At 42.1% G+C, this 23,530-nt stretch overlaps 1 protein-coding gene across 4 annotated transcripts in view; it reads left to right on the top strand.

Moving 5' to 3' along the window:
- The window catches only part of RCN1 (reticulocalbin 1), a 43,325-nt gene extending 20,037 nt beyond the window's left edge, over positions 1–23,288 (top strand). For all 4 annotated transcript variants that reach the window (XM_073604493.1, XM_073604494.1, XM_073604492.1 and 1 more), the window contains exons 5-7: positions 4,481–4,541; positions 19,462–19,661; positions 23,117–23,288. In XM_073604493.1, coding sequence (XP_073460594.1) covers positions 4,481–4,541; positions 19,462–19,661; positions 23,117–23,224 — 369 coding nt within the window. In that variant the 3' untranslated portion in view covers positions 23,225–23,288. The remainder of the gene's footprint in view (positions 1–4,480; positions 4,542–19,461; positions 19,662–23,116) is intronic.
- Positions 23,289–23,530: the final 242 nt, after the last annotated feature.

Genomic DNA, 23,530 nt, shown 5'->3' with positions numbered 1-23,530 from the left:
TCTGTCTCAAAAAAATGATAAAAATGTTGTTTGGGTACAGCGTTGCATGACCATGCAATTGTCATTCAAAGTGCGACAGTGCCAAAAGCTGATAATCGGCCTGGGCAGGAAGAGGGTAAAAGTGCCCGGTATTGAAGTGGGTAAAGAGACCTGTCACCAAATTAAGAAATGCAGGTAAAAACAAAAAATGTCAACTATTTTAAATGACTAATTGCAGTGTTTTTCTCTTTTTTCATAGACCATTTTTAATTGACTTGCAGTGTGCCTCTGAACTTGCTAGCAAATTTGACTTTAAATTCCTAGCACAGCCTCCTCCCTCCTTTCATGTCATAGCTCTCTTCTCTATGAGGAGTGTCTCTATGCTGACCCAGCTCCTCTGCCCCTCCCTTCACCTTTTATGTAGCTGCTGCGAGAGTAGTGAGAGGGAGTGGTAGAGAGTGATTAGGTGTCCTGGGAGCTGCACATCAGGTCAAGACCTGCTGTATGATCGTGAATGGACACCTGCCTGGCCATGCCCCCATGTGTTTAACTCCTCCCACTGGAGCTTACTCATGGGGACCCCACCGAAAGAGTAAGCACCAGCGGGCAGAGTGAAACATGCTGGGGCGTGGCCTGGCGGGGGTCCAGGTCGAGACTGCCTTAAATCAGGTCTTGATGTGCGGCTCCCTGGACACCTAATTACTCTCTACCATTCCTGGCCAGCACTCACAGTGGTGGGCACAGGACTTTATTTCCATACAGCTTGAGTGTCTCATACACATATCCTTGGTTTGTAGTGAGAGGGAGTAACATAGTGTGACTCGAGTGATACCACTGAGTCTGCAGACATCACTCCCAAGCTTTGTTTACCTGTGTGTAATGCACAATCCATAGGTCCGGACTGCTGCACTCCGAAAAGACATCCAACTTTATTGTAGTAATAAAACACTCCAATACAGCACTGTAACACCATGGGGACTGAGGAAAGTTAAAGTGTTTTGCGGTATCACATCGCTTCTTCATAACGTAAGCTCTGAGATGGCGTGAAATGAGTTGACTTTCCTCTGTTCCCCTGGTATTGGGGTGTTTTAATTACTACAATAAAGTTGGATGTCTTTTCAGAGTGCAGTCGTCCTGTGAATTGAGCATTACTTCCAAAATGGCGACACTCAGCAGCGGTCTCAGGGCTTTCGGTTGTCTAAACAGGAAGGGGGGGGGGGCTTTTACAGGTAAATAACATGCATAAAATAAACCAAATGCACATATAAGCTTATGAAAAGGCTGTTATTGACGTAAATGGTTTGGCAACAGGTCCGCTTTAAATTCCATAACCCCAGGAAAAGGAACAAATGCAGCTTTCACTGCAAGTTATTAAGCCTTCTCCTGGCACTTTCCTCCAAGGAAACTCCATTTTGTTTTTTTTACCAGCCATCCTACCAACAGTGTGAATTAGGGTTGTCCCGATACCGATACTAGTATCGGTATCGGCACCGATACCGAGCATTTGCCCAAGTACTTGTACTCGGGCAAATGCTCCCGATGCTTCCCCCGATACCTTGACTGTCAGCGGTGATCAGCGCGTGGGGGAGTTACAGGCTTCTCCCCCCGCGGCTTTCAGCTGCTTTAGTGACATACAGCGGTGATCGGTGCTTGTAACTCCCCCACACACGATCACCGCTGACTGTCACCTCATCCCCCCTTAGTCCCCCTCTGTTCCTCTGTCCCCCTCCGCTGTCCTGCTCCGTTGCTCTGTCCCCCTCCGTTGCTCTGTCCCCCTCCGTTCCTCTGTCCCCCTCCGTTCCTCTGTCCCCCTCCGTTCCTCTGTCCCCCTCCGCTGTCCTCCTTCTTTGCTCTGTCCCCCTCCGTTCCTCTGTCCCCCTCCGCTGTCCCCATCCGTTCCGGCTTTCCGCTGTCCCCCTCTCTCTTCCTCTGTCCCCTCCATTCTGCTGTCTCTCCGCTGTGTGTATGGATAGAGTCAGCTGACTCTGTCTATTCACATAACTGAAACATTGTAATCACCTGTGATTACAATGTGTCAGTTTATGAATGGAGAGGAGCCGCTGTCTTCTCTCCATTCGTTGTCAGTGCAGCCGAGGCTGCAGAGAAAGGGACTGGGGAATCTCTATCCTCGGTCTCTTTCTCTGTCTCAAGGGGGAGATATCAGAGGTCTGTTAAGACCCCTGATATCTCACCAAAGCCCCCCAACAGGGCTGATTAAAAAAAAAAACACACACATAGTGCAATAAAGAATAAAAAAAATTAAATTGTAAAAAATAATAAATGTAAATGGAAAAAAAAAAAAAAAAAAACACACACACACACCGTTCACTCCCCCCCCCCAAAAAAAAAAAAAAAAAAAAACACTGTCACGTGACATTAAAAAAAAGTATCGGTATTCGGTATCGGCGAGTACTTGAAAAAAAGTATCGGTACTTGTACTCGGTCCTAAAAAAGTGGTATCGGGACAACCCTAGTGTGAATGACGCCCAGCCTCACTCAACCCTCCCGGAATGCTCAGGCAGTCATGACTACACTCTCTTCAGTTTTCTGGAGTACAGAAAGTGCAGTCATCGCACAGTCTGCCTTCAGCCCCAGGCAGCAGCCCACAGGGGTGTAAAGATTTAAAAAATAATGCAGAATTGTACTTGTATAGAGTGAAAACAAATATGATTAGCAATATTTTTTTGGATCATGGAGCTGCTGATTAGCAATTTTTTTTTTTAATTCTTTATTTTAAACTTCATATGTACAGAAAAGAGAAAATTAAAACGTGCAGTATGGTTGATCCTATATCTTGTAAAGTGAAACAAAAATGACATTAACAAGTATTAAAAGAGCTTAAAGAAGGTTTTGCACAGTCATGACCGCATAACCTTGTATGCATTAAAAAAAAAAAAAAAAAAGGGGGGGGGGGTGGGGGGGTGGAGGAGACAGGTATTATAAAAAGGAGTAAGGATACCCTCTGAAAACTGCTGGAAAAACCTCCAGAGATTTAGGTAAGTGTACAAAGTCTCTCAGGGGGCTATGTCTAAATGTCCAAAAGAGCACTTGAAACTGTTTTTATTGGTTAATCCAACTGGGGTTTAACTGATAAAAACTGGTGTCTAAAGGCTACTACTGGAGTTTGGGATTTTTTATTTTTTGGCTCTGTTCAGTAGAGGCTTCCTAAGGGAACTGCAATTGGCAAGCACTAAAGTCTGAGCTCTGCGAGTCTTTGCGATTGCCTGCATTGCTCACTGAACACGCTTCCTCTGGGAAGGCAAATTCACTAAGAGCTACCTGCCAGTAGATTATTTGTCAGTAAACTGGTGCACAGGTGACTATTGTATAGTGAGACTGTAGCAGATGTGGGCACACACAGCAGGCAAAACCATTGCCTTCAGATTGCTGTTTCACAAAGTGTTAGAGGATCTTTGTAGTGTTTATTGTTTTAAATAAGATTTGTGTGTTCTGTTTGTATGCAAATATTGTGATGTGTGAAAATGACAATGCTTATGGCTAAACTACACACATCCTAATCTCATGGTTGTCTTTTTAAAGTGGTTGTCACCCTGTACAACCTCTTTTACCCACTGTTAAGCCTATGTTAAGGCTTATCTGTAGGTGCTGGAAATATCTCCTAAACCTCCATGGTTTAGGAGATATTTACAATAAAGCTGCGTGCCGATGTCTGCGCATGCGCACTTTAGAAAGGGGGCAGATTGTGCCGTTTCTTAAGGGGGTCATGCCGTGACTGGCGGCTCCCACACTCGTGTGCTGGAGTTTCACGCGGCTCAGGCCAGTCACAGAGCCGGAGTTCGTGGCTCCAGAAGGAAGAGAGGTGAAGTTGGACGCTTGCTGCTAGTGGGGACATCAGTAACATTGCAGGCTTCATTTTCAGGTAAATGACACATAATGGGTTACTATGCAGTGTATAGCAGCCCATTAAGCTTTACCTTTGCAGGGAAATAAAGAGGAAGTAAAACCCATCGGGGTCTACTTCCTCTTTAAGCCTTGTACACAGGATGAGAATATCGGATGAACGATTGTCCGTTTATTTTCTTTGCATGCTAGTCTCCTATCAAAAACACAGTGGTTACTAAACCTACGAAAATTCTCTATGACAGAATAAAACGTGATGTGTTGCATTGTAATGTATTCTTTTGGTTTTCAGGCTTGCGTGGTCTTGCTGTTTCTTCTTCTTTTTTTTTTTTTTTCCGCTGAATAATGTACTGTTTAAACGAAAATTGTACGTTCTGGTATTGTACGAGAAAATTTTTCATGTTTGTCCCTTCTGATAATTTTGGATGAATTGTCGTGCCGCCATCTATAGCCGGCAAAACTAAGCATTGTATTTTGACAGCAGGGAAGGCTCCCCAATGGCAGAACACAATAGCACTGCAGGAGGGATTCCCCATCAACACTGAGCTGTGGTGGAAGGAAATAAAATTGCATAATCTATGGCTTGCTTTAGACTGCTGTTAAGATGCGTTCTTTATTGTTTTGGTATTATATCTTGTAGGAGACCTTGGAAGATATTGACAAGAATGGAGATGGATATGTTGATGAAGATGAATATATTGGTAAGACTTTGTATCTAATGGTAACAGTCTCTGAAAATTCTTATTTATGCAGGTCATGGAATAGCTAGTAGTAGTTGGTTGCATTCAACTGGAATTGGTTATATTGTTAAAGATGTTTCCCCCACTGTATGTCCATACAGGTAACTGTCACCTAAATCCGTTACCCCTAGAATGTGCCAAGGCAGATGTTAATTGTCCAGTAAACCTATGCCAGACTTCCAGGCTCCATGGCATTGGACTCTGTGAGTTCGCAAACCTTCATATCTATTATCCTGTTCTTGGACAATCTGTACCTGCCATGACACATTTCATGGTACTCAATGTGAATGCCCATTGTGTTGTAGTGCACTGCATTTACAAGAATGGACCCTTAAACCTTCCTTAGAGCAACATGAGGACTATCATTCTTTTGAAATTTTTTAGCTGTTTGGCTTCTGCCCAGACCCCCTGGATACACTTTTCCAGTCGCTGACTTGGAACAAGTATGCAGATCAAGGAAGTCAGAGTAAGGTCAGATGTCCATTTACTGTAAATGTCAAGCTTGGCCCCAACCCCTCTTGCCTCCATGACCTCCCTTTTGGGCCTTTTAAATAATACCTTTCTCGTCTAAAGATGCTAATTTCCTGGTCTCGTGCAGATCTCATGGCTTCAATATTTTGATTCAGTGAGATGGAACACGTATGCAGATTAGAAAAGTCATGATAAAGTTAGATGGAGAGCTAGTCACTCAAAGTATTTAAAGTAGTATGAAATGGTTAGTTCACCTTTTACTAAAAACTGCCTGTGCAGATAAAGATTGCCTGTAGATACAAAACAAGCTGTGCAACTTTGGCTAAGGCAGGATTCACACTGGTGCAGTGTTAGACATCGCATGTCTAACATCACATGCGATCTCCGTGCGATGCAAATTCAGCCATACAGACTGTATGGCTAAATTCGCATTGCATTTGCTCCAAAATGGTGCGGGCCCTTTTTTTGATCCGCACTGGAATCGGATCGCATGGGTGTTCACACCCATGCGATCCGTTTCCTGCACCATTTGACAATTCGCACTGCGAAATGCGAACCGATCTGGGGGTGTCATTAACTTTCTATTGACATCCGCAGCGGTTCACATAGGGCAGTGTGAACAGGCACTAAAGTTGAATAATGCCTTTCTTATAGGTGTAGGCCATTTCTGTATCTCAAGACACCTAACTGGAATACTCCCAGAACATTGCTGTGAGGGTCCCACCTGTTAGTGTTTACCTTCGCTATCACAGTAGTGAGCTCTTTCTCTGAATCAAACCCCTTTGCACGCACTCTCTCCCCTAATGCAGTAGTTTTGAGTTCAAAGTTGGACGAGCTCACTCCTTTGGTGAAAGTGAACAGCAATAGCTGGACCTTGGCAACGTCCAAGCAACATTCTGGAGTTTCCAGTCTGGCTTACTGAGTTCTATAAATGGCCTACACCTATAGCAAGGGCAATATTCAGTTTTGGGCAAAGCTACACAGTTTTTTACTTTTATCTACAGATGCCCCTTAACAGCATGGGCAGTTTTTTTTGTGAAGGTGAACTAACCCTTCAAACCCTCTTTGCACAGCTGCATTTTCACTATAATATATACATCTACCTTAAAGAAAAAAAGCTTTTCATTTACCTTTGCTTTATGGCAGCCTCACACTGCCCCGGTGTGCAGGTCTTATGCAGGTTAGCTGCGCTTTCCCATAGACTTCTATGATCCGTCATTGATGCAGTTTCAGAAAGCACACCAGAGATGCAGTTTTGGTGTGCTTTCTGAAACCATACCAAAACCACAGGACATCATAGAAGTCTATAGGAAAGCATTGCTAACCCCCATGAAAACAGCAGGGTAGCTGTGCTTCAGCAGAAATGCAGCGGGGCAGTGTGGAGCTGCCCTTTTAACGCTTACATATCCTCTTTTAAAGCATGCCTGTCCCTCTCTGCTGCACTTCCTCTAATACCAGTCAGGGAGTGTGCACCGTACTGGACAGTTTAGTCGTGTGACCTAATGCCAGACATCCCAACCTTTCAAAACTGATTTCAGGGAGGTGGCACTCTGTGAGATCAAATGAAATCGGTTATAGAGCGATATTAAAGGAACACTCTATATAAAGTATATAAATGAGACAGCGCTGCATAAATAATAAAACAAAATAATATGAAATGAAAATCAGAAAATTGTGTACAATATTAAGTGCTCTAAAAAAAGTCCAATAATAATTATTTATAAGTGATATTTCTTCCACTGGCATACAGGAAGATGTGAACTTTTTTTTCTTGCTTCAAATAACCGCCATATCCATAGTGCTCCCGCCACCACATGCAATGCTCGCTCACCTCCTTGAAAGACCCTACAAGGGGTCAAAACACGTCTCATTTTATATACTTTTATATCTTGTTTTTTGTGGGAGCACAGGGGTGACAGCAGCAGCAACCCTACGTTAGTTTTTTTTTTTTTTTTTTTTTTTTTTTTATATAGTAGCGCGCAACTACCTTACTTTATAAAAGGAACACAAGAGATTGAGACCCCTAGTACTGCTGTTCATCCATTCTAAAGGATTTAAAGGGGCACTCTGGAGGCACTAAGTACCTCCAGCGTGCCCCCTGAGGAGTGATGGCCATTAATCCATACCATGTCAATGTTAGGAGAAGCAGAGCACACCATCCACCTCATGGCCACCCTATTCCAGTCCTGCTTGCCCTCTCCCTGCCACAGCCCCATCTGTACCTGTGTGGCTTACTGCAGCTCCTTATCGGTGTCACTTCCTGCAGCACTACGTCTTTGCGGTGAAGTGCAGGGAGGAGGAGGAGTTCTGGGACTGGAGTCTGGACACTTCATGCTCCTCTCAGGTCAGCCTGAAATAGCCTCTGCCACTTCTGCTTCCTTGCAGTGCCATCACCGGACCCGCTGCCTGCCCTGCAGCCGGGGTATTGAGCAGCACGAGTGTCAGGGAGCCGCAGCCAAAATGCGGGAGACTCCTGCACCTCTTGGGAAACTTGGGATGTCTGTAATGCACTGGGACTATATCAATATATAATTTTATGCCTCTGCAAAGTTTTTTTTTTTGTCGAGTAATACACTATTGCTTTGGTACAATTCATAACACTAGGGATATCTCACTGAAGAGGGCTGATGTCAGTCACAGTCCTTGTAAGAGTAGCTTTGGACGGAGGGGGTTATGTGCTGCTTGAGTCTCTCAGTGCACAGAGCATCAACACAGGAAGATATTTACCCAGCTGGGACATGCATGTCAGGGTGGCTCCAGGAGACCCTGCAGGGCAGTGAAGCTACCCTAGAGGTGGAAATTCTAGACAATGAACAAAGCCAATTTGGCTGCACATTGAATATGGCCCAAAATATTTTTTTCCTGTGTTTATAGATACTCCCACTGTCAGTGCTGTATAAACTGTCAGCAACTGCATAGTATACAGCACTGTGTTCCGTCAGTGGGATGGGAACTTCCTGTCTGCTGTTAGAAAATGGCTGGCGTTGCTCAGCCATTCACAGGAAGTCCTTTTATTAGAGAGAAAAAAAATGTGTGTGTGTGTGTGTGTTTAAATAAATGGAAAGTACCGCACTAAATACCAACAAAAAGAAAAGCCACTAAAGATAGACAGTGGCTGCTAAAAACGTGAGATGCACACATAAACAAATATAAAGTTCAAAAAAGCAGCGCTATAAAAAATAATATATAAAAAATAAAATAGTGTGGTGAATATGGTCCAGAACACACACACACACACACACACACACACACACACACACACACACACACACACACACACAATGAATGTGTGTGAACTCAACACACAGCAACCTATGTGTTTGCAAAAATAGATTCAATCCATATAGTGCACACCGGTAATATTCTTGTAAAAAACACCTCTCAAAGACAGTGCACCTCCACCACATAGAGTGCGTGCTTACCAAAAGGCAAGCTCTTATGAACCTACGGCTAAATACCCAGCCAGGGCTTCTGTCCAGAAGAGTGTTGAATATCCATAGGTATTGATTGGGAAGAATCTTGAACTAAGCACCAGATGAACAGGGAGACTCAAACATCAAACCGCCAGGGGAATAGGTCAAGCGTTACCCAGAAAATGTAAAGCGACTCACCATAATGTAAAAAACGTACCATATAGGCTTATTAAGGTTAAAAGATTGCACTTACAGAAATGCTGAATAAAATGGTTAAAAAAAGAGCTGGCCGGCTTGTGAACACTTGCCCACTGTGTTACAGCGCGATGACGTCAGCGCGTCAAACCTGACGTCTCGGGGAATGGGTGAGTCATCGCGCTATATAGTGAACAAAAGGAACCACGCCTCGATCTGAGTCTTAGGAGGCTGGGACCCAGTCCTCTGCTTGGGGAGGTAATAAAAGAATATATTAGGAATTAAAAAAACTTTATTCGAGATTACAAAATAAGAACCGCAATATGTCTAAAAATTTGCAAGGCACAGGGAGTTGAAAACTTAAAGAAGGGGTTAGACATACCGAATCAAGGCATTGCTAACATTTCAACAAGGTTATAAAAAGCTTAATTCATACCAGAACAAAGGGACAACCTGTTATAATTTAATAGTAGATAATCGGCAAGTTTTGTATAGTGGCAAATATATCTAAGTGAGGCACCAATTACGGGCTCTCACATATCTAACTAAGGCACCAATTTCGGGCTCTCACAGGATAAAAGGGCCATTTCAAAACCAAATAGAGTACCGTGTCCCGGAATTGACAGATTTATAACTAAGGGGACACGGAAATTGGTTCATCCATGCCTCTAGTGGTAAAATACGGTACTTAACGTACAATGTGTCATGAACAAGATCAAGTAAATATAACACACTGATCAAACCCCCTAAAGAGGCAGAGTGTGATTAAGTTAACATACAAAAAATAATACATTCAAATTGGAGTCTTGAATCAGAACAATGAGAATATATTAAAATATATTTGGGAAAAATATGGCCACCTAAGACTCGCACCAAGTTCACAATAATATATTTATATTGATAATACCACCCACCCAATTTAACATTCAATATATTAATATTTATGCCAGTGTATATACCAATATAACCATCCAATTGAGAATTGTCAATAAATGCATTCAGATCCACATTTAGCTCAAAAGGAACATAGCTCTTGATCCTATGTATCCAGGACATTTCTAATCTGGAAATGCCACGCACCAAAGAGCTCCCTCTCCATTGGGGACAAAACTTGTCGATTCCCCAAAAAATTGTTTTGGCGGGATTTTTACCATGTGCTGTTAAATAATGTATTGAAACTGAGTTTTTAAGGAGACCATTTTTAATACTAGTAATGTGTTCATTAAGTCTCACCGTGAGGGAGCGTTTGGTCCTGCCCACATATTGGAGTCCACATGGACATTGGAGCAGGTAGACCGCACCCTCGGTGGAACAGGTAATGAACGGTTTGATTTCATATTCAATAGAGGTGCTAGATGAGATGAACTTTTGTGTTCTTCTAGGTCTACAACCATTGAGAGAGCACACCCTACACCTCCTACAATGATAGAAGCCAGTTAAATCATGAAATAAAAAAACCCTCTCTTAGTAGATATTTTTGCAAACGCATAGGTTGCTGTGTGTTGAGTTCACACACATTCATTGTGTGTGTCTGTTCTGGACTATATTCACCACACTATTTTTTATCTAATTTTTTTTATATTAAATTTTTTATTTATATATATAGATATAGATATATATAGATATATAGATATATATATCTATATATATATATAGAGATATATATATATATATATATATATATATATATATATATATATATATATATATATATATATATATATATATATATATATATATATATATATATATATTACATAATGTCCAGCGATGCAAGTCCATGTCAGTCATGATTAACAATGGCCAAAGACCCACACAAAAAAAAAAAAAAAAAAAACCTGCTGGCTGCCGAACCTGACCACTACTGATGCTTGCCGGGGGGTTTCCCCGCAGTTAAAGCAAACAAAGGGGCAATTGTGTCATAAGGGGGCGGGGTCATTCAGTGAATGATAGCACCGCCTCCCCCGCTGCTAGAGGGAGCCATTTGGTTGGGCAGGCGACTTTTTTAAAAATTTTTGTCATGTGATTTGGCGGCCATCGTTCATTGTAATTGATATGGACCTGCATCTCTGGACGACATGATTGATGATGGATCTACATAGGGGACTATTTTTTTTTTTTTTGACTTGTCAAAAATTGTGTTGATGATCATCCGCTTACATCAGTTTGCCCATAGGTATGCATTGCTGTCCATTTCTCATGCCTCAATGAACGGATGAAAAACACAGGCAGCATGACGGTGTGACAGGGGCCTATTAGGGAAAAAAATTGGGTGTGTTTGGGGGGAAGGAGACTAGTAAGAAAGCAGACCACTTGGCGGGTCTTCTCTAAAATGAGACTGTTTTTAGGATCTCTGCATCCTAAGGATGTCTCTTTAACCGGTTGCTTTGGTTCATTTTTTTCTTTTTTTTTTTTTTTTTGTTCATATATCAGCCCCAGTGGCGTTTCAGGGGTTATTAACGGCTATATATTTATTGCTGCCCCAGTTGCAAACTTAATTTCAGGCAGCTGCAGAACATCGCAACAAGTCTAAAAAGTTTGGGAACGACTACCTGGGTTTGACTGCTCACACTGTGCCAATGAAGCCTGGCTCTTTCTTATATATATTTAAATCTATATACATCTGATTTGAAATAATGCAGGTGTGCTTAAATTAGACCTATAATTGTGTCCTCTTTTGTGTATGATGAAATGAGGCAGAAACGCATCCTACTATAAGAGCCGGCAAGCCGCTCTCCCAAGACGTTTAATGGGCTCTTGGCAATTAAAATGTTTCTTTGGTCAAAGTTCTGTCGAGGTTGGTGCTTACCTACTGGCCTGCTGTTCTCCCAGCGAGGGTAAAGTGGTCCAAATTGTGTATATTGTTTTGTGTACAATGTCACAGTGCTATAGAAGGCAGCACCCTACTTGGTAATGACAGGATGTGTTCCCAGAGTGCCTTCGGTAATGGAGAGAGGTAAAGTAATTTAATTTAGGTGTTGATCAAGAATGTTGTTTTCTCAGCGGTAGACAGAAGGAAAAAAAGATGACATTCTGTTATTCGAGGTTTACATAGTTTTTTTTTTTGTGCCCAAATCAAAATTGACATAATGAAACCTTTTCTGACCTGTCTTATTTTTCATTTCCATTTGTCATGTGTTGTGTAGAACACAGATGGGAAGTTTTTATAGAAGGATTATTTTTGTGCTGGTTTATCTTGTGCCTGCATATGGTTTATTAATGTTTTTCTGCAGGTTAATCTGTATTATTCTTAATAAATGAATGAGTTCAGACAGGCTGAATACAGAATTTTTAATGTGGAATTTTGGGCAGTTAAATACAGAGCTGAAATAAACATACGTAAAAGTGAACTTGTATTTTACCCATGATGGCCTAAGTAACAGGTTTGCTTTATAGTAGGTTATTAAGTGTTCTTGCATAGCAAGACCACTTACTGTTATCTCACATATATATTATTATTATTATTATAGCCAAATTTACCACCCTAACTCCTCCCACAGCTTTTACACTACATAGACTGTAATATACGGAAACATGAGGATTGTTCCCAATTGGTGTGCTATGACTTTGTGGAACGTTTCGCCGAATGGTTCACGAAATATCGTCGTTTTTGCGGCGATAATTGGTCCCATATGAATGAATGGCGACATGTTCAAAACTAGAGTGGGAGGTGACAAAAGCTGACAACCCCATGATCAGCTAAAACATAATGACCACCCCATGATAAGCTAAAACATTATGACCACCCCATGATAAGCTAAAACATTATGACCACCCCATGAAAAAAATAAAAATAAAAAAAATAAAAATCATTTTTGAAAAAAAAAAAAATTCTCGAAAAAAAAGTTCAGCTCTTTCAGCTAATGATGGGACTTCTTCAACTTTTTTACTACTATTTATACTTTTTAAAATATTAAGCTTTTTAACACTTTTCACAGTTACTCCTGCCACTCCAACCACACAACATTTACTCAAGCCACTCCACCCCGTTACTCCGCCCACTCCAGTTGTAGACTACTGTAGATGGAGGCAAGAACACTTCACACAATTTCCCCAGAAATTGTAGCTTTTCTAGTTTATTATTATTTATACAGTGTTTTTTTTTTTTTTTTTTTTTTTTTATAATGTACATTCACATCCCTGCCCTAAAGGAGCTTACAATCTAAGGCTGTCCATACATTATACAATTTTCTTTCCTTCCACCACAGGTGGAAGGAAAGAAAATTGCTCGATTTCCCCATCTCCACAGTCAATGTTGATGGGGTAATTCCTCCCGCTGCACTATTGTGTTCTGACAGCGGGAGGTTTCCCTACCGTCAGAATTCAATAATCACTGCTAGTGAATATAGCCTCTGGCAGTGATTAAACAAAAAAGACAGTCTGGTTGTACTGAAATCGATCAATAGCCTGCCCATAGATAGATCAAATTTCAAGCCGCATATGCCCACCTTAAAGCGTTTGTTACCCCAAACTTCATATTCCTGATATGTACCCTGTACTTGTATGAGACAGTATCCTGTTCTCTTTGTATTACTATCTTTGTGTAAAATCCCTGGCGTTCCTTCCAGTTCCTTTTGCTTTCCTATTAAAAACTGACCAAACTAAGGAGAGCACAGCGTGGTCATTTCTATAGCAATGCTGGGAACTCGGTATATTTTCCTCCAATAATCAGACTTGTCCTCACAAGCCCCCGCTGCACAGCCATTCACTGGGAAGCTCAATATGCTGCTGCTCCCCCCCCCCCCACCTCCTTATACAGCAGAGAACAGAGGGAAGAGAGGGGGAAAAAAACCTTATAAATAACTTTTTTATATCTATACAAAAATGTTTTGCCTTTCATTTCTATTTTCAACTGAATGGGTTGTTTTACAAGGTGACTGTTTACAATCACTTTAAGGGTGCACTCACACCCATATGGCATATGTAACCGTGCCCAGGCACAGTTTTCTCCCTTGATCCGGTTTGTTTATGTGGGATGATTGCACTGAACCGCGCCTGGAATTGGTTAAGCATACCTTGCCCGGGACCACTTGGAAGAGGTGGTCCTGGGCACGGTTCACTTGTGGTCCGGTTCACTTCAATGAGAATGCAAACCATGCTGGAGAGCAGAAGCGGGGATCATTTTGTGGTCAGGAGGTGATGACATGAGTGTGCCTGGGAACACCGCCTTATAGAACAGGGTGAGTGCAGACCAGCAGCATAGTGGGGAGGGGGTACAATTAATCTTGATCTCATGTGTACATACTAGTTAATGTGGAGGAAACTGTTGTCCCATGGGGAAACCCACACAAGCACAGGGCAAGCCTGCAAATTCCATGCAGATAGTATCCCAGCTGGGATTTAAACCGATGCTATAAGTAACCAGTACTTGCTCCCCCCAATACTGCTATTGCTTTGACCTGCCTGGGAATAGTGAAATACCCAATATTTCTGGGTATTGGGGACCTCTTGACACTTGACACTTCCCTTACCTAGCCAAAATGCAGTGCTTGGTGCATCAAATGATCTAGTGCTGTTAAGCAGGAGAGGTGTGTGTGTGTGTGTGTGTGTGTGTGTGTGTGTGTGTGTGTGTGTGTGTGTGTGTGTGTGTGTAGATAGATAGCACTACGCTTTTTCTGGTATGGGGTCATAGGGGAGCACAAGGAGAACCTGTGCCCCCATAGTCTGCTTGCCTAGCACTATTTTTAATTAACATTATCCCTTTTTATTTCTGTATGTGGATGATGGCACTGTAATTATTTTAATAAAAAATAAATAATAAAAGTACTTTTTTCCTAATCGATACACAGCAGCCACATGACCCAGATCTTTTCCAGCTTGTCTGCAGGGAAACATAAGCAGGAGTAGCTTCTAGTCCTCTACTGCTGTTCACATGGTGAAACTAAAAAAACAGCCTTTGGGATACAAAGTAAAAATAAATAATTATCAAACTGTTTTAAATTGGCATAATCAAATATTTATTATTTGTGACAATACAATGGTGTGGGTGAATTTCTGCCAGTCACAGCCTCCAGCCTGTGTCTTAGAATAAGAGGGAAGTGAAGCCTCCATGAATCTACATGTAATATAGAGCCTCCATTGTGTATAGGTGGTAAGTGGGTATTGAGGAGGAGTGAGGAAGTGGGATGTCATTTACCAATTTGTATACACCCACATGTGTGACTCCTATAGTCACATAGGCTGCTCAGATGTGATCGGGAGGAAAAGCTCAGTATAAAAACTCGCTGAAAACAGAGCATGTGCAAAGCTGCCAACACTTCTCTGCAAAATCCTTAGCTGGATTAGGGACATGAAGAGAGCAGCAGGATCGACCCAGGTTTTTTGCAGAATACAGAAAATGAATCTCATAGTGACTGAGTATGAACAGCATGTATTGGTAGTTTTTTATGATGTGGGTTTAATGGCACTTTAATATTTTAAGACACTGCACTTAATATCTTTATGATATTATTAAAATTTTGAATAATATACGCATACATGAGCACATGAATAAATATATAAAATGTGTGTTCATGTAATTATAACATCATTCAATGTGGTAGTCCCCCGAGCCCTGGCTGGATGATAACGCCTCCCCAGAGGCAGGTTCACTACAGCCTGGGCCAAGGGGAAGTGAGTTCCTGGTGAAGGGGCGCCATCTAGTGCCAGGAGAAAATTACTGTGGGGGACAACTCTGCATTGAAAGGGAGTATTGCACTCTGTCGTTTTAAGGCCTACTATTTTAATCTGGAGTTCTACTTTAGCTATTTTGCCTGCCAAATGTTTTTGCAATTCTGTTCAGCCAGACTACACACTTTTCTGCCACTCTACATAGTATTGAAGATCCCCCTTGACTTTATCTCTGACAGTTAAAGGACTTAAACATTGCCTGGAATATATGTAATATGTTTTTTTGGGGGGTGGGAGGGATTGCACACTATATGGCCAAAAGTCTGTAGACATCACATTTATATTATTTTGTTGGATGCCCAATGCCAGAACCACAGGCATTGGTAAGGAGTTCCTCTCTGTGTGGCTATAATGCCCTCCTCTCTACTGGGAAGACTATTGACATACTGGACATAGCATCTGCTTTGCTTTATCAAATAAGCCTGATGGATACAAAAGTATCTGTGGAACTCCTCTACAATTCTTAGTGTCAGGACACTACACTGACCTTTTGTCTCACAGTCTGAGGTCTACCCTATAGGTGATACAGGGTAAATACAAGTACAGTGCCTTGAAAAAGTATTCATACCCCTTGAAATTTTCTACATTTTGTCATGTTACAACCAAAAACGTAAACTTATTGGGATTTTATGTGATAGACTAACACAAAGTGGCACATAATTGTGAAGTTAAAGGAAAATGACAAATGGTTTTCAAAAAAAATATCTGAAAAGTGTGGCGTGCATTTGTTTTCAGCCCCCTTTACTCTGATACCCCCAACTAATATAATTGGTAAATAGAGTCCACCTGTGTGTAAGGTAATCTCAGTATAAATACAGCTGTTCTGTGAAACTTTCAGAGGTTTGTTGGAGAACCTTAGTGAACAAACAGCATCACGAAGGCCAAGGAACACACCAGACAGGTCAGGGATAAGGTTGTGGTGAAGTTTTAAAGCAGGGTTAGGTTATTAAAAAATAAAATATCCCAAGCTTTGAACATCTCACGGAGCACTGCCATCATCCAAAAATGGAAAGCGTATGGAGCAACTGCAAACCCACCAAGACATGGCCATCCACCTAAACTGACAGGCCGGGCAAGGCAAGGAGAGCATTAATCAGAGAAGCAGCCAAGAGGCCCATGGTAACTCTGGAGGAGCTGCAGAGATCCACAGCTCAGGGGGGAGAATCTGTCCACAGGTAAACTATTAGTCGTGCACTCCACAAATCTGACCTTTATGGAAGAGTGGCAAGAAGAAAGACATTGTTGAAAGAAAGCCATAAGCCAGTTTGCGAGAAGCCATGTAGGGGACACAGCAAACATGGATGACGGTGCTCTAGTCAAATGAGACCAAAATTTAACTTTTTGGCCTAAAAGCAAATGCTATGTGTGACAGAAAACTAATGCCCTGTACACACGATCGTTTTTTCCGTCGGAATAAACTCTGAAGGTTTCTCCGACAGAATTCCGACTAAATTCCACTCAAGCTGTCTTACATACACACGATCACACCAAAGTCCGACCATCAAGAACGTGGTGACGTGCAACATGTACGACGGGACTAGGAAAAGGAAGTTCAATAGCCAGTAGCCAATAGCTTCCGTCTCGTACTTGCTTCAGAGCATGTGTCGTTTTTGATACGTCGGAACAGTATACAGACGAGCGGTTTTCCCGATAGGAATTGGTTCCGTCGGAAATATTTAGAACATGTTCCTTTTCTAGGTCCGTCAGAATTTTCGACGTAAAAAGTCCGATGGGCATACACACGATCGGAATATACAATGAAAAGCTCCCGTCTGACTTTTTCTGTCAGACATTCCGCTCGTGTGTATGCGGCATTACACTGCACATCACCCTGAACACACCATCTTCACTGTGAAACATGGTGGTGGCAGTATCATGTTGTGGGGATGCTTTTATTCAGCAGGGACAGGGAAGCTGGTCAGAGTTGATGGGAAGATGGATGGAGCCAAACACAGGGCAATCTTAGAAGAAAACCTGTTTAGAATCTGGAAAAGATTTGAGATTGGGGCGGAGGTTCACCTTCCAGCAGGACAACTATAAACATACAGCCAGAGCTACAATGGAATGGTTTAGATCAAAGCATATTCATGTGTTATAATGACCCAGTCGAAGTCCAGACCTGAATCCAATTGACAATCTGTGGCAAGACTTGAAAATTGCTGTTCACAGACCTTCTCCATACAATCTGACAGAACTTGAGCTATTTTGCACAAAAGAATGGGCAAAAATTTCACTCTGTAGATCTGCAAAGCTGGTAGAGACATCCCCAAAAAGACTTGCAGCTGTAATTGCAGTGAAAGGTGGTTCTACAAAGTATTGACTCAGGGGGGCGCCATACAAATGTACGCCACACTTTTCACATATTTATAACAAAAAATTGAAAAGCATTTATCATTTTCCTTCCACTTCACAATTATGTGCTACTTTGAGTTGGTCTATCACATAAAATCCCATTTAAAATACATTTACATTTTTGGTTGTAACATGACAAAATGTGGACAATTTCAAGGGGTATGAATACTTTTTCAAGGCACTGTAGTTACAGTAGATGTAATTAATACATTTAGAACCCATTCCTATCATTGCTACATTTGAGGCAGGCATGGTGTTTGTGTGCCACAGAGGGCCATACATCAAGAAGGAGATCTAAGCCCAAGAGTCACAGGTGTTTGTGTACAGATGCTGACAGCAGCCTGTACAAATCAATGACAGGCTGACAGATGCTGCAGCTATACACTTGTAAGTGCACATTTGAGGAGTTACATGCATACAGGGATAGCTGACAAAGATAATTCCCATCCAGACTGTACACAAACACTTGTGACTTTCGAGACACAGAAATAAGCTCCTTTTTGATGGTGTTCGGCCCTCTATGGCTGTGTAAATGATGCCTAAAAATGCCGGAGTGCTTGCTGATTCAGAAGGTTCCTCCCTTCTATCCAATATCCAGGCAAGGCCCTATCCAGGGATCTCCAAACTATGGCCCTCCAGCTCTTGCAGAACTACACGTCCCATGAGGCATTGTAACACTCTGACATTCTCAGAGATGACTAGGCATGATGGGAATTGCAGTTCCTGAAGAACTGGAGGGCTATAGTTTAGAGACCCCTGCGGCCTATGCAAACATAGCATAGGCAAATCCGACTCTGGAAATCTGAAAACTGCTGTGATGATTTTACAAGTGGTAAAAAAATAATAAAAGACATAATGTACCATTACAAGCCTGGGACTCCTCCCAAAGTGCCAAATCGGTCAGTTGTGTGGCCATGGCAAGAATGAAACCCCCCTGTCATGTTTGGCGGGCACTACCACCCACCAAGCATAACCCATTCAACAATACACACAGTAATGACGAGGTGTTGTGGGCCTCTGGGAGGTTTAAACAGGCGGTGAAGGGGCCTCACTGCCCCTCAAATGCCCTCTGAAAAGCAATTCCCTGTGCAATTGCTCCTCAGAGGGCAATGCTTGGGTAAACTAGCCCTTAAAAGAAGAGTATGGCCAGAGCATTTTTGGTCATACTTCTCTTCTGGGTCACAGGAGAACACTTACTTTTTTTTTTGCTCTTCTGTGACCCTGATTCAGTCCACAGCCAGCTATTGCCCGTTGTCAGCTGAGGTCACAGAGCCGCTCCAGGCTCTTGAAGGATCCTGACCACATTGACAGTTGGCTCAGGTTCCCAACACATGGCTGAGAGCTGAGGCCAGCTGCCCCCACCCCGTCTCCAGCCTGGCGCTGGATAGGCAGAGTGGAGAGCAGTGACTGACAGTCGCAGCTCTCCGTTCCTGGAAGACCGAGAGCTGAGTGATTAGTGGTCATGTGATCTGTCAGTTCTTGGTCTTAAAGCCAACGGGGGACAGCTGCAGCATTTTTTTTTTTTTTTTTTTTTTTTTTTTGTGAATTAACTCCCTACATCTCCTTTAAACTCCAAACTTTGTACTGCACATACAGTATAAAAAGCATTATATTTGTGATTGTGATTGTGCCCCTGTAAAAGATATTTGGCACAGACTGATTACTTCAGCTATGATTGTAGAGGCCACCTTTACTGTGAAATCAACTGTTATTTTCTGTACATTATCTTCTATATATCCTTTTTTTTTTTTTAATCTAAATCTAATGCCTGCTCTTTCTAGCGGATATGTTTTCACATGAAGAAGGGACTCCTGAGCCTGAATGGGTGGCCACAGAGAGGGAGCAGTTCTCTGATTTCCGGGACCTCAACAAAGATGGAAAAATGGACCATGAAGAAATCAGACACTGGATTCTTCCTCAGGACTATGATCATGCCCAGGCTGAGGCCAGACATCTGATCTATGAATCCGACACCAGCAAGGTAGTTGGAAATGTTATAAAATGTTTTATACCTAATTGCATAGATTCTACTCATTCGTTGTCACTATATGAGCAACTGTTTAGAACCAAGAATCACATTGGAATGTTGGATGCGCGACAATCCTATATATGAAAGGGCATGAGTAAAATGAATGGTGAAAAGGAGCTGTTCATGGCATCTGCGTTTTGCCAGCTTTCTCGGTGGATTGCCACTCGCCCCATATTTATACTTTTTTTTTATATTGATGGAATTCTAAAAGTTCTTTTTAATGCTATGCCAAGTTACATTCACAACTCCTGGGATCTTTTTGTAAGTTTCTCTCTCCCTTTAGGAGCATCTCACGCTCCCCTTGTGTCCTCGCCCTTCTGGATCATATCTCTTTCCTCATGGGCGTCTCCCTTCCCTGCATCCTAATTTATCTGGCTCAAAGTATCCAGCTGCCTCTGTTCAGTCCTAGGACATATAATAAAAGCTATAATGCTTCTAAAGCTGGCCATAGATGGATTGAAATTCAACCAGTCCCTGCTGAACCAGCCAAATTTTAATCCATCTATGAACGTTCACATGTGAAAGAAGCTGATCTAACGATCAACGTCTCTTAAACAGGACTGTTGAAAAGTTTTCATTCGATCAGCGTCTGCAGCCCTACAGCTGCAGTGCCTTTCAGTGTATTCTAATAGCAGAGTAGTCCCTGCTGTCAGAATACAATGGCACTGCAGGCAGGATTCGCTCATCCATCTTGCTTGTATGAATGGGGGAATCAGTTCATTTTAATTTTTTATTTTTTTTGCAGTCAGCCCGCCAGGTGACCAAAAAGGGAAAGATCCATGTATGGACAGTCTAATGCTCAGTCCACACAAGCATTGGATTGTAAACTCTCTGAAGTCCAAAGAGCATCATATACAGCTATTTCAGCTTTAAGCAATTTTCTTAACCCTTAGTGTTTGTAAAGGCATTTATTTTTAAATAAAAGAACAAGCATGTTCTACTCACCTGCTCAATGCAATGGTACTGCACAAAGCAGCCCCGAACCTCCTCTTCTGGTGGTCCCTTGCTGATGTTCTTGGCTCCTGCTCTTCTGTGTCTTCCCCCTTAGCAAGCACTTGCTGTGTGGGCTCCATCCCGAGCCAGGCTATCTGTGTCTATTGACACACACAGCGCAGTTTGGTACCACCCCCCGCTCTCTGCTCACTGGATTTGACTGACGGCGGCAAGAGCCAATGGCGCCTGCTGCTCTCAGCCAAGCTTGTGAGAGCAGGGAGGAACCAGACTGGCAGACAGTCACTGCGCTGAATCGATACAGAAGTCAGGTAACCTATTTGGATGGGGTGGGGGAGGGCAAACCAAATGGCAAGTTTTTTTTTCTTATTACTCTAATGCAGGGAAATCCATTAACCACTTCCTGCCCGCAGTATAGCCGAAAGATGGCTACAGTGTGGGGTTAATTTGCCGGGAGGGCATCCTGCAGCATGCTCTGTGATTGTCATGTCCTCTGGACTCAGCTGATCACAGATCGGGGTAAAGGGACAATCAAAGCTGTGTTTAATGACAGCTGATCACAGGATGTAAACACAAGCCAATTATCAGCTTTTCTTTCCTCACGCTGATAGCGTGAGGAAAGAAGAAGAAAACCGATAACCGCCTTGTGTTAAAGGGACATCAGTACTGATAATAAGGGGCCCATCAGTGCAGCCTCATCAGCACACATCAGTGAAGGAGAAAACTTACCTGTTTGCAAAATTTTATAACAAACTATGAATATGACTTTTTTTTTTCTTAGTTTAGTAAAAAATAAAAAACCCAGTGGTGATTAAATACCACAAAAATAAAGCTCTATTTGTGTGAAAAAAATGATACAAATTTCATTTGGGTACAGTGTTTCATGACTGCGCAATTGTCATTCAAAGAGAGACAGCGCTGAAAGCTGAAAATTGGCCTGGGCAGGAAGGGGTGAAAGTGCCCAGCAGGCAAGTGGTTAAGGTAAAAAAACATTTTCCCTTTAGAACCACTTTAAAGCATCCTACGTTTCCATTCTCTGCTGTATACAGAATAGGACTGCTGGCTTCAGCAGATTTATCAATCTGTTAGCCGTATTATCAGGGGGAAAACGTTAAGAAGGTCTCTTGTGAGAAATTCAATTTTACATCCGGAACATTGTTCTGTAAATGGACTTGTGAAAGTAACACCATTCTGACTTTCACTACCTCTGTGTCTCGCACTCTTTGCAAAAATTTTTTTTTTTGCGGTGGGTGTGAGTGGGTAAGGATGAGACTCTAGTCTTTTTTCCTGTCTGCTTTTCATGGGTTATATCTTCTCACGTCATGTTCTGGTTCACCAGGAAAGGGAGTGCGGAGAAATCACCCCAGTGGGGACATAGATGGCACATGAAACCCTTTCCCATTCAAACCAATAAATGTGGTTTTGGTCCTGAATCTCTGTTGAGGCTTTTTTCCTGCCTGTGTTCCCACTGGGGAGATTTCCTCTCCCTTCCTTCCAAGGTGGTCACTAGGGCAGGAAATGAAGGAAAATCTCCCAAATGGTAAAACATGACAGATGCAAACCTTTTCCCCACTCGCTCTAAAACAGATATATGAGTTGGCTGGAGTTTTAGGTTACAGCGGAAACTTTACTCTCTCAGTCAGCATTGACTGACTATTTTTAATCTGACTGGTGCTAGCAATTAATACATGGATAGGAATGTATATCATATTTACTTGTGTTTTAAACTTTTTTTTTTTTTTTTTTATATATATATACATTTCTTCAGTTCCTTTCTGGTTCCAGGCCTAAGCAAATTATGTCATACATCCCAGGAGTCTTCAGTAGGGTAGGAGGGGCTTTTTCAGCTAAGCACACCTTCTCCTGCTTGCCTAAGCTAAGGCAGGTTGATTCCAGGAAGTAAATGCTACATGAGTCATCTGCCCTTACTCAAGATGGCCACAGCCAGAAATGCTAGGAGGATGTTTTTCAAAGTGACTTCTCAACAAAATAAAGCATGGAGACTTGTATGAGTGGCTGAGTTTGCTTTGCTATTAAAAATTAGTTAAATAGCATTTTTGGTCTGTGGTTCTCAGATGAAGTGTAGTTCCACCTTAACCACTTGCCCTATAGCAGTTTTACTGCTACAGGGTAGCAGCTGTGCTTTGGATGTGATCCTTCACCTATGGGTAGGGGGCGCGCGTGCACACTGCCGGCGGCTCACTTCCGCTGTGATTACACACCTAAACCGATGGATGGGCGATGGGGTACTTGCTGTCCGCCAGCACCCGCTGATCGTCGGACAGAGAGACAGAACTGCAATTTGCCTATGTAAAGGCAGATTGCCGTTCTGACAGGTGGGAGGGGATGGAGTTTGTTCCTGCAAAGCAGAGAATAAATTCCATCTCTTCCCCTAGCATACACAAGCCTGGCTGGTAGTAAAATGCATTTTTAACATTGTTGTCTTTTGCTTACAGGATAAACTACTGACCAAGGAGGAGATAATAAATAATTGGAACATGTTTGTAGGAAGCCAGGCTACAAACTATGGAGAAGACCTTACCAGGAACCATGATGAATTGTGATCGAAAGACTGCACAGCTGTGATTTCTTTTTTTTTTTTTTTTTTTTCTTTTTTTCACTTGACTTCTACTAAACCATAGTATTTGCACCACCACAAATTTATGCGCTCTTCATTACCTCAAAATGGGTAGAGTTACCCAGGATTTTAGTGTTCTGAAAAAGCCTATGAACAGATTTTAATGTGATGATGGAAACCGTCTGTTACATAGATTGTTCCATTTTTCTTTTCTTCTTTTTATGTTTACTAAAATGTTGGCCATACAGGGGCACATTGGGGATTTGTGTACAGATGATACGACCAACATATT

Source organism: Aquarana catesbeiana, linkage group LG11 (genome assembly GCF_042186555.1).
Source record: "Aquarana catesbeiana isolate 2022-GZ linkage group LG11, ASM4218655v1, whole genome shotgun sequence".
Lineage (NCBI taxonomy): Eukaryota > Metazoa > Chordata > Amphibia > Anura > Ranidae > Aquarana > Aquarana catesbeiana.
The sequence above is the reverse complement of the archived record's forward strand: the minus strand, read 5'-3'. Positions and strand labels throughout refer to the sequence as shown.